Source organism: Danio rerio, chromosome 19, assembly GCF_049306965.1.
Source record: "Danio rerio strain Tuebingen ecotype United States chromosome 19, GRCz12tu, whole genome shotgun sequence".
In the NCBI taxonomy this organism is placed as follows: Eukaryota; Metazoa; Chordata; class Actinopteri; order Cypriniformes; family Danionidae; genus Danio; species Danio rerio.
The window spans coordinates 11,508,965-11,520,000 of NC_133194.1; the positions used below are offsets into that span (position 1 = coordinate 11,508,965).

Sequence of the window (11,036 nt, forward strand, 5' to 3'; positions counted from 1 at the left end):
TTTATATACTGTATATTTGGCTCCGAAGCAAGCAGCAATTGCTTATGGTTTCAACTATTGGATTTCATCCAAACGAAAACTATATGGAATTAAATACATAATATTAAGCTCAACCCGAGTTGTTTGAGTGAACTAATAATAATGAAATATATAGTAAACTATTAATTTACTAATTGTTATTTGTTGTTTTTTTATTTGCTATTATTTGTTATTGTCTCAGTTAAATTTGCTAGGATCTTTCTGAGCATGAGTTCTAAAATATGTCCCTGCGGTTTTAATGGGCTAATTTATTGGCAATAAACTTTACAAGCAGAATGCTGGTATTTCAGCCATTCTAGTGCTGTAAATGCTTCGCAAATATAGACAATTATTTCCTTACTGCGCATTTACTTACAAATTAACATATGCAAGATGACAGCATACTGGAACGCCAGCATTATTGCACTCATAAATGTGTTTTAATGTAGTATATCAGATGAAAGGTCACACAGACAGTGACTGGAATGGTCACCAGAGCTGTTAAATGATCTTGGTGGTTCTTCTCTTGCTGTAATGAGCTACTTCAGTTGTTAATCTCTTAACAACATGCCTGAAAATCCTCAGATTCAAAAGGCAAAATCTCACTCTAAGTATATTTTGATATCATATTTCAGAGGCCTAGATTGTATCTATTTAGTTTGTTGTCCACATGTTGTCAGTTACATTTTTTAAATATCATAATTTGCCTTAAATTGCTTACAACTGTGTTGTCTCTTTATAAAAGTCAAGTTTTAAATGCATCCACAGAACCAGATTTGTTGCATGAAGGTTTTAATTTGATGTATCATGCATTTAAGGTTGTCATATTTACTTGTAATTTACAGTGTTATGTTTTCATGGGTTGCTTGGACGAGTTTGAACCGAAGCCAGACCTATCTGTTGCATGTAACCTCACACTGTTTGTGTGTGTGTATAGCTTTTGATGAATGGAGGGACAGGTTCGAATACTGAAGTGTGAGACGCTTCAGGATAAAGATCAGTGAGGACTGTGTGTGTTTGCGCATGCATGTGTATGTGATTTCAAGTGTGTGTGTCTGACAGAGGTGATGATAGCTAAAAGAGTTTTATTAATGGCTGCGGGCTGTTATTTTTAAATCTAGGACACATAGTGTCTGAGTGCTTGTATGTGTCTGCAAGGCTTCTCCTGAAATCTGAGAGATATGCTCCTTCTTACGCTCACAGCTTGGAGTGCTCCACTTGAAGATGACATTTCATGAGCATCGGCTGTTAAAAGCATAAATATTCTTTTAGGACAGGAGTGAGCATTCCAAACTTCATGAGGCTAAGCAAACGAAGAGTAATCAATACAGTGTAAATACTGGTGAAAATATATGTTTAATGGTTTGTTTTTAAGAGAGGAAACTGTTACATTTTTACATCAACATTTCTGGAATTTCTTTTACTAATTCTCTACATCATGAACCCCAAGGGGAATTAAGACACCTTAGGAAATTTTGTACATTACATGCAAGAAAAATACAAATCACGAACAGGATTTATTCGTTAGTTCCCTAAATTTACAATAAAATCTGCTTGATTTGTTCCATAATTTACATTTCTTGATCCTAAACCTTGAGTTTCTTTCTTCTTTTGAACACAAAGACTGCTGGGAAAAAAATAAGTCATTGGCTTCCATATAGTATGGTTTTGTCGCTGGGTATTAGTATTGTTGCTGGTTCGAGTTCCGGCTGGGCCGGAGTTTGCATGTTCTCCCCATGTTTGGGTCTGTTTCCTCCCGGTGCTTCTGGTGTACCCCATAGTCCAAAGACATGCACTACACTGTAAGAAATTTCCAGATTTTGACAACAAGTTACAGTAATTTTTCACAGTAAATTACATTAGTATTGCTTTACAGTATTTAACTGTAAAAAAAACTGACAGTTATATGTTGTATTCATAATTTTATTGTAAAATTAAGGCAGGTACGTAGCATGATTACAGTAAATTACTGTGAAAAGGGCTATTTCTTTTGCACGTTAGTTATAGGAATTGAAACATTTTTATTTCATTAAACATAAAAATGAATACAAATGAACTTTTATGCTAGTCTTGGCACTTTTTAAAAAAAATAACAGAATGTTACCAACATGTTTTTGTTGGTACTGCACCTTTATTTAAATTAATAAATAAATTATTAAATAATTAATAACTTAATTAAAAGTTTAACATAGAAATATTAAATAATATTTAATGAACATAATTTTGTGCTTAGCCGTAACATAATAAACTATAATAAAATAACATTTGTAGGTTGTTTCAATCCTGTATACATTTTTTGTTTTGCTGGACACAAAGAGAAATATTTGATACTTTTATTCTTCGGCGTATTCCTCTGGAATAGTGCTGTTTACTGATATTTGGTTGTTAAACTAAATAAAAATCTACATTATTGATGGTGTAAAAGGACCTTATGAAACTGAAAATAGTCTCATCAATCGTTTACTGTAAGATTTCAGTGGCTGAACAACATTTCTGTGCATATAACCCATTCGTAACAACAAAATCTACACAAGTTTTGCGTGACTAAAATAGTTTTAAAGCATAACATTACCAGTCTAACAGAAATACTTCAGCTATGGTGTCATCCTTCCTCCAACTTGCAAAAGTAACTTCAATATTGACTCAGAGTTTTCAAAAGTTTTGATTCAGCATTTGTTTTTAGCGATATCACTCATGTCTATGTGACCATGGCTCGCTTTAATGCGCATCGGCGAATCTGCATGAAAAAGTGCGCAGTTGTTCAAATCTACATTTGCTGACAGACAGTCTGGGCTACTTATCTGAATTATGGGAATTATCTGCCTGACAATTATTAATTGAATGAACATTTTTTAGTCTTATGGCTTACCCAGAATATAAAATTACATATAAACACATTTAGATCATTTACTTTAATCATTACTAGTGGAATGTGAAGGGGCTTTCAACCAGTACAACAAAAAATGTTTCTGAAATCACCTACTGCAAGGTAGGTGTCCCAAAAAGATAATTTGTCCAAAAAAAAACATAAGAATTGTGTGGTTTCAACTCATTTTAGTTTAAACAAGCAGCAAAAGTAATTTTTGAGTGTACTATGGATATCTATAGCTGTTTTCCCCCTAACATTCTTCAGATTATTAGGAAACATATAAGGGAAATTCCCAAATGGTATTTGTTTGATTTAATAACAGTGCTGTTCATTTTCAGTAGATTGTTCTCTAGTTGTTCAAAAAGTTCTGTTTGCATGAAAATGAAAAAGAACAGCTCAGGATGTCAGCTGAGTGACCTGATTTAGGGACTTGCAAGAGCTGTTGAAATTGCCAAACGACTTTGGAAAGTGGAGATGGCTGGCAGTATTTATTCAGTCTTATAAACACAGATGTTATTAAGATGCCTTCCGATGTGAAGCCGCCACTGTAATATTAAAGATTCCAGTGTAGCCTTACAGTCATTGCACATTGTTTCGGAGTGCAGTAATGTTGCCGGACTGTGGATTGAGGCCCAAGTTTTTCGGTATTCCTATACACCTTGTCTCCTCCTCTGTAGAGTTCATGTGTGTTACCATTGGAACCTCTTCCAAGAAGTCATCACCATTTTTCCCACTAAAGAGGGAATGACCAAATAACAACAATCTACTATTCTCAGACTTGTCCTTTCTTTGACGTATCACCCACTGACATCCTTGTCCAGAAGCCAAGCTCCCCCAAGGTACTTCTCTACTTCATCTGGCCGGCCACGAAGTCTGGACAGTGGATGGAGCAGGGACCTAAAAAGAGAGGCTACAAGAGGAGTGAATGCCCCAAACTGTGGTGCCAACTGATAGAGGTCCTCGGATTGATCTTCTGATGCAGAACTTTCCCATTTGCTCCACTGTAGATAGCCTTTATATGCAGTGTTGTCTTTAACAGTCTCAGACCATGGAAGGCTCCCCATCAGCATGGCATAGATTAAAATGCCCAATGCCCAGCTGTCCGTACAGGGATCCACAGACACCAAAATCCTTTGGGTCTTGCCAAAGTCCACATTTAGCTTGTTCCCATTGTCATCCACATCTGTGTCTCCTGAATCGCTCTCCACCTTTTTCTTTGCTATCTCAGCCTCAGGCGTGCAGTATGGGGAGCTGTACCACACACACGGGACCCTAGTCCCTGCAGCTTTCACCATGCCAAAATCGCCAAGCTTGACCCAGCGGCAGTCGCGATCGCATAGAAAGATGTTCTCTGGCTTAACATCACGATGGACAAAGCCAAGGGAATGGAGGTGAGAGAGGGCACCGCTGATCTGAGAAGCCACTCCTTGGGTACGGCTCTCTTCCAGACCAACCTGCAATCAAGAAATCAAAAATGTACTTAAGACTGGGATGTCCAATTTGAGCTACACGTTGCAGTAGGATTGGACATCCCTTACTTAAGCACTTCAAACTTTAATGGATTAAAGCAGTGATGACAAACTCAGTTCTTGGAGGGCCATGGCTCAGAGTTAAGTTCCAACCCTGGTTCCACACACTTTCCTGTAAGTTTCAAACAAACCTGAAGGACTCAATTAGTTTGATCAGGTGTCTTTAATTGGAGTTAAAGCTAAACTCTGCAGAGCTGCAGCCCTCCAAGTATTTAGTTTGACACCTTTGGATTAAAGTCACTGTCACACTAGTCTAGGGGACACCAACCCTGTTCCTGGAGAGCTACCTTCCAGCAGATTTGAGTTGCAAGCTTGACCAAACACACCTGTCTATAACTGTCAAGTGCTGCTTCATGTCCTACTTAATATGTTCAGGTGTGTTTGATCAGTGTTGGAGCTGAACTCTGCAGGAAGGTAGCTCTCCAGGAACAGGGTTGGTGACCCCTGCACTAGGCTTTGAGCATGGGAATTTAATTTGAATGAAACAGTTTAATGCAATACTGATGAAATGATTACACCATATTTTAGAAATAGAAAGTCATGTATTGATTTTCTTTTGGTCTCACGCATAAATGCAAGTCAAATTTGCAGGTCAGAGTTTACCAAAGGGAAACTTTGCTATGCAGTGAAATATGGGATGAAAATCTTGTACAGGGGTGGTACAGGAGCCAACGTGGTGCAAAGACTAGCTCCAACTGGCTTCAACACAGAGCTAAACTCTGAAAGACATTAGCCCTCCAGGCCCAAGCTTTGGCACTCCTGGTCTAGTTTGACGACAGTTTAAGTTGAGGTTTGCAGACCTGTTCCTGGATATTAAATTCAATTAAATTAATGTTTATTTCTATAACGCTCTTACAATGTAGATTGTGTCAAAGCAGCTTAACAGAGAAGTTCAAGGACATTGAATCTGTGTCAGTTTAGTTCAGTTCTGTGTGGTTTAATTTCACTGCTGGAAGTCCCAAATTAAGCAAGCCAGTGGCGAGGAACAAACGTCACCAATTTGACTAAAGTGAAGGAAAAAAAGTTGAGAAAAACCAGGATCAGTTGGGTTAGATCATTTCTCATCTAGCCAAACTTCCTGTGTGGAGCTGCAGTCTAGGTGCAGGAGGCTGGAGAACACTGGATGTCTATTGTGGAGAAGCTGCAGGTGTGAGTACTATAGGTCACCAGCGGGTGTACAGGCTGGCCCATGGAATCAATGTGAAGACTCGTCTGTCACTGTGGTCTTTTAGGAATCAGGCTTTGTTTAGATCCTTACAATCCATAATGCTCCTTAACAAGCTATTTTAAGGATTTTAGACATTTATATTTCTGTTGAATTTATACTTTAACTGGGGGTATTGGAGTGTGCATGTTTGTGGCAAAATGAGGCAAAACAATCTGGTTTTAGTGCCCACACGATCACTCGATTTAAGGAGCTTCTGAAAATCTTCACAATGGCTTTCATCACAAAGTTTTCTTTCTGTCACATGATGCTGCATTTTTGTGTGGACGAATGCCAAACTGTGTAGAAAAAAAGTGTAGATTTGAAATGGTTTTTCCAGGTTTGTGTGGACAGGGCCTTACATTTTTTATTGACTACATTTTCATAGATATCAGTAATCTAATTATTAGCCTTAATTCGAACAAGACAAGATGATTAAGGTGTCTACATGAGCAACTTTTCGAACATTACATTTAAGTTCCCGTTTAACATGTTATAGTACATAGTTCGATTAACGTAATTACGTCCACGCTAGTTTCCCCCGGCATTTCACGCAACAACAGTTTGTGTTCATCATGGCGCCATATGTGATTTTGGGGATTTCGTTTTTAGTTTACGACAAAATCAACTGCAGTTAATTTCTCACACTATGCATGCAAACAGACGACGCCGGATACAAATTCTCAAGCAACAGGCCTACTCTAACATTTCATTTTCTAACTTTTCATTCATGACCCCAGTGACAATCTTGGAGGTACTTCATAATGTCCATTTCCTCCAGAATTTCTCACTCGCATCAAAAATGTGTGCTCTTGCTTGAAGCCATTCTCATTTGGTTGTTGTTAAAAGACAACTTCCTTGTGTGCCTCCTGTTGCAAAATGTAGCAAAAAGTACCACAAAACTGTAATAATTTGATTAGGTTGTTTACATGTCTGTACTGCACTTCAATAATGTGACTAAAACAGGAATACTCCATGTGTCTTAATTCGATTCCTGTTTAGTTCTAATATGACTTACTTTAGTCGGATTAAGGTAATCAAAAATCTCTACTTTACTTTACATGGTAGACTCGTAATCAGAGTATTGTCTTAATCGCATTAAAATAGGAGTATTGGTGTCCATGTAAACAGACTCATTGCCTGTTTCTCAATATGCATTCTTCAGCGATATTGCATCCTCGTGTTCTTGTGTAATGTCATCATCAACTGCCAAAGTTCAATTCCAAACCTCAAGACTGCAAGAATGGAGGATGCGTAAAAGTTCCTGCTAATTCTCTCAAGATTTTACAATACTTCCAAAACTCTGCTGCATGTGTTATCACATAAATCATCTCGGTCTCACATTACTCCTGTACTCCAACAGCTTCACTAGTTGCCCTCTTAGTCTTGTATTGATTTTGAGACATTGATTTTAACATGTAAAGCAGTTCATGGTTCTGCTACCGTTTACATTTGTGATTTGATATCTATTTTCTCCTGCCTCTCGCTGTGCTCCGGGTTTCAGCCTTGTTGTAAACTCAGCACCAAGGTCAGAGCTAACAGGACAGTGCAGGACAGTGGACAAGCTTGGACACCCCTGATTTAATGGGTTTTAAAGGTTGAGAGATTTTCTCGAATCAGCTTTGACGTGTTTAATTTCAATCATCATGACCAGTCATTGTTTAGATGCATGAAACGTACCTCAGGAACGATGACATCATAGAGGTCACCATAAAGGCAGGGCTGCTGGGCGAACACATAGTGAGTGGGAGTGGAGAAAGCGATACCCAAAGCTGAGGTAAGTGAGGGGTGCTTGCAGAAGGCCAAAGAGAGATTATACTCCCTCAGAAATGACAGGAGACAGGTAGAGTCTCGCAGGAAGAACTTAAGGGCCATTGGGGTTCCTAGATTACAAAACAGATTTAGAGAAATAATCAGTCAAAGATACAGAAAGAAGAATTGGTATTAACCATTTAGATGTGGCGATGTCATTGGCCCATAAACATTCCCTGCTTGTTGTCAAAATATTTCATAGTGGTAAAAAGAGACATTTTAATCAGATCTTAATGTTAAAACAGCCATCATAACATTGTTTATCAATATGTGGACTGTTTGAGATTCTTGGACATTCTTGGGAAATTAAAAATGCTGCACAGAAAATTAATTAGGACCATTGTTATTGGTTACATCCCTCAAAATGGTCTATATAGTAACAGAGCATCATTTTCAGAAATCAAATTAGTTGAAAGAAACTAAAAATATGAAAGGCCTGTCATCACTTACCTCTCTTTTTGTGCACCGCTAGCATGACTTTGCCATATGAACCCTCTCCAAGAAGTTTAATAACTTGGAAGTGATCTAATGGCTCCATTGTTTCTAGAGACTGAACTGTTAAATGACACAGCTCATCCAAAAGTCTTGTGGCAGCCTGCAACAAGCGAAGCAAGAGTGTGCGTTTTGCAGTTGAATATACCTCATAAGTTTAACCTCAAAATGTAGTTGGAGGTAGAATTTTCATGCCTTTGTTTGATTCAAATGCTCTTGTCATAAGTTTCCATTCAAAGATTAAACTTATGCAAAACTAGAATATCACAGAAAGCATTTAAGAATAAAGCACCGTTTTTAAGATCCAATGAGTCAAAGAGAAACAAATCATCAATTCCTGATAAACTGGTGTAACCCCGCTGGTCTTACGCCACCCAACCCACTCAGAGCTGGTATCAAGCCAACGACCTTCCGCATGGGAGTCGGTTGCTCTAACAAGGAGGCTAAAGACCATGGCTTCTAGCATATGTAGAGCGGTCAGAGGTCAGAGGAGTGAGGTTTACCTGCACAGCACTTACTAGCTGGCCTCCGTTACACTGGCGCCAATAATCAAAAAGAAAAACAATATGTTGTGGTAGGACAAGTGGGCATTTTTAAAAATTTAATAAACTCAGATATTTTATATCATGGTCAGTCCACTTTGTCCAGTAATCCCATACTACTCGTACATGACTTTCTTGTGCACATGCTGGAATTTATTCGGTAAATGTGTTTTTATGATTGTTTAGCCAGCAGCTAGCTCTCTACAACTCGCACATGGTCACCCACTGAAGCTAATTACCTGGATGGGAGATCACATGGGAAAGCCAGGTTACTGCCTGAAGTGGTGTTAGTGAGGCCAACAGGGGGCGCTCAACCTGCAGTCTGTGTGGGTCCTAACGTCCCAGGATAGAGAAGGGGACACTGTAAGTTTAGTAAGTGCTGTCTTTTGGATGAGACGTGTTAAACCGAGGTCCTGATTCTCTGTGATCATTAAAAATCCCAGGATGTTCTTCAAAAAAGAGTAGGGGTTTAACCACGGCCTCCTGGCTAAATTTGCTCAAATGGCCTCCTAACCATCCCCATATTATGATTGGCTTCATCACTCTGTCTCCTCTCCATCAATCAGCTGTGTGTGGTGCATGGTGTGGTGCAATATGGCTTCCGTCGTGTCATCCAGGTGGATGCTGCACACTGGTAGTGGATGAGGAGATTCCCCCCATTGTGTAAAGCGCTTCAAGTGTCCATAAAAGCGCTATAAAAATTATTATTATTCATACAAACTTGTTCTTATTAAATAAAAAGTCCAAAACGTATGAAAATAGGTTCACGGATATAGTTCCCATACTTTGTTTTTTGATATCTGCCTTGTCATATGAGTTCTGACTATAGCTGTCAACAGAGCACCAGAACTACACAAGGCCATGTTGAATGCAAATAGGATCTAGCTGGATCAGAGATGTGTGATGAGGGTCTGTCATTGCATACTATTATAAGGTCGCTACAGCGAAAGGGTGATTTGGGGCTTCTTAGAAATGTGTTTTCTGTCAACACATCTTAACTGTCCCCAGACAGCTGTGGTATTCAGCTGAGCCTCATCGGATTAAGTGTTCAGTTCACTAATAGTTTTGGTAACTGATCAAATATTATACATGGTTTAGATAGAGAAGCTGTTTTCGGTTGTTTATGGGATTTTAGATGGAGGATATAGTTAATCTCTTTAGTAAAGCAGTTGGGGTTGATGTGGAAGGGATAGTGTGTTGCACAAGGGGGGATAAAGTGCACCTGTTGGGCTTTGATTGTGCGAGGACAGACTGTTTGTGTTTAGTTAACCCCTTGTCAAGAACAGCACAACTGGCGGCACATCGAAGTGCTTCAGGATTAGTTGTGAATGTTGTAAATTGCTGAGTTACATAACATGCTCTTAAAATCTTTTCAGGTATGTCGTTATGTGTAACTGGTAATAGGTAATAAGTTTACGATTGCAATCTGACCTTGTGTTTACACTCACTTTTATACCTTTCATTTATTCATTTTCCTTCAGCTTAGTCTCTTTATTCATCAGAGGTTGCCACAGCGGAATTAACCACCAACTTATCCAACTTATGTTTTACATATCGGATGCCCTTCCAGCTGCAACCCAGAACTAGGAAACACCCATACACTTTCACATTCACACTCTTACACTACAGCCAATTCAGTTTATGCAATTCACCTGTAACGCATGTCTTTAGACTGTGGAGGAAACCTACGTGAACACAAGGAGAACATGTAAACTCAAAATAGAAATGCCAACTGACACAGCCGGGACTTAAACCAGCGACCTTCTTGCTGTGAGGCGACAGTGCTAACCACTGAGCCACCGTGTCATCACTTTTATATTTTTACATATACTTAATATATCTGATCTCACAATTTGGACTTTTATTTTGAGAATTCCCAGCAGACACACAACGTCATAAGACATTAATATTAGGTTAGATTTAGGTCGCCAGCATCTAAGTACAATGTTACTTTGATGCCCAATACTGACGTGAAAGGACATTGATATTATGTTGATTTAGGTTGTGTGACCAAAATCCAACATTGAGCCAACATCTTAAACCAACGTCATATTGACGTCAAATACTGAAATTTAATTGTCATGTATGGCAACCAATAGACAATGTCTGATAGACGTCATATTGGTAACGTCCACACAACTTCAAGCTGTAACATCATTAGACATTGATATTAGGTTGGTTTCATAAACTACTGGCCGCAGCCGTATATGATCTATAACTGATCATGTGGATGGATAACCTAACCATGTGGATGGATGATAACAGCCTTCTGAGCCTACTAGCAGGCGCAGAAGGCCTCTACTGGCCTAAATCTTTCAGCTGATAACCACTGATAATGCCCATTCAATCGAGTAATAACATTTGAATCGGCTGAACATTGGGTTCCGACTTCAACCCGGCTTTCATTTCCAAACAAAATGCAACGGCCCCCGACGTTGGTGTACAACATCAATCTGACGTCATGTTAATGTCCTGTGCCTGCTGGGTTAATTTTTACTTTGTAAAAGGACAAATTGCAAGATATAAACTGTGAAAAATACAGTCAGATCTGTCAAAGAGCCTATAAATAA

General features: G+C 38.8%; 1 protein-coding gene across 1 annotated transcript in view; it reads right to left on the reverse strand.

The window, feature by feature from the left end:
• Nucleotides 1-2,243: 2,243 nt before the first annotated feature.
• si:ch211-171h4.3 overlaps nt 2,244-11,036 on the reverse strand; it is a 10,795-nt gene continuing 2,002 nt past the window's right edge. Inside the window, exons 2-4 of the mRNA XM_690228.9 lie at nt 7,883-8,027; nt 7,301-7,503; nt 2,244-4,341 (exon numbers count right to left, since the gene is read on the reverse strand). Coding sequence (XP_695320.2) covers nt 3,685-4,341; nt 7,301-7,503; nt 7,883-8,027 — 1,005 coding nt within the window. The 3' untranslated portion in view covers nt 2,244-3,684. The remainder of the gene's footprint in view (nt 4,342-7,300; nt 7,504-7,882; nt 8,028-11,036) is intronic.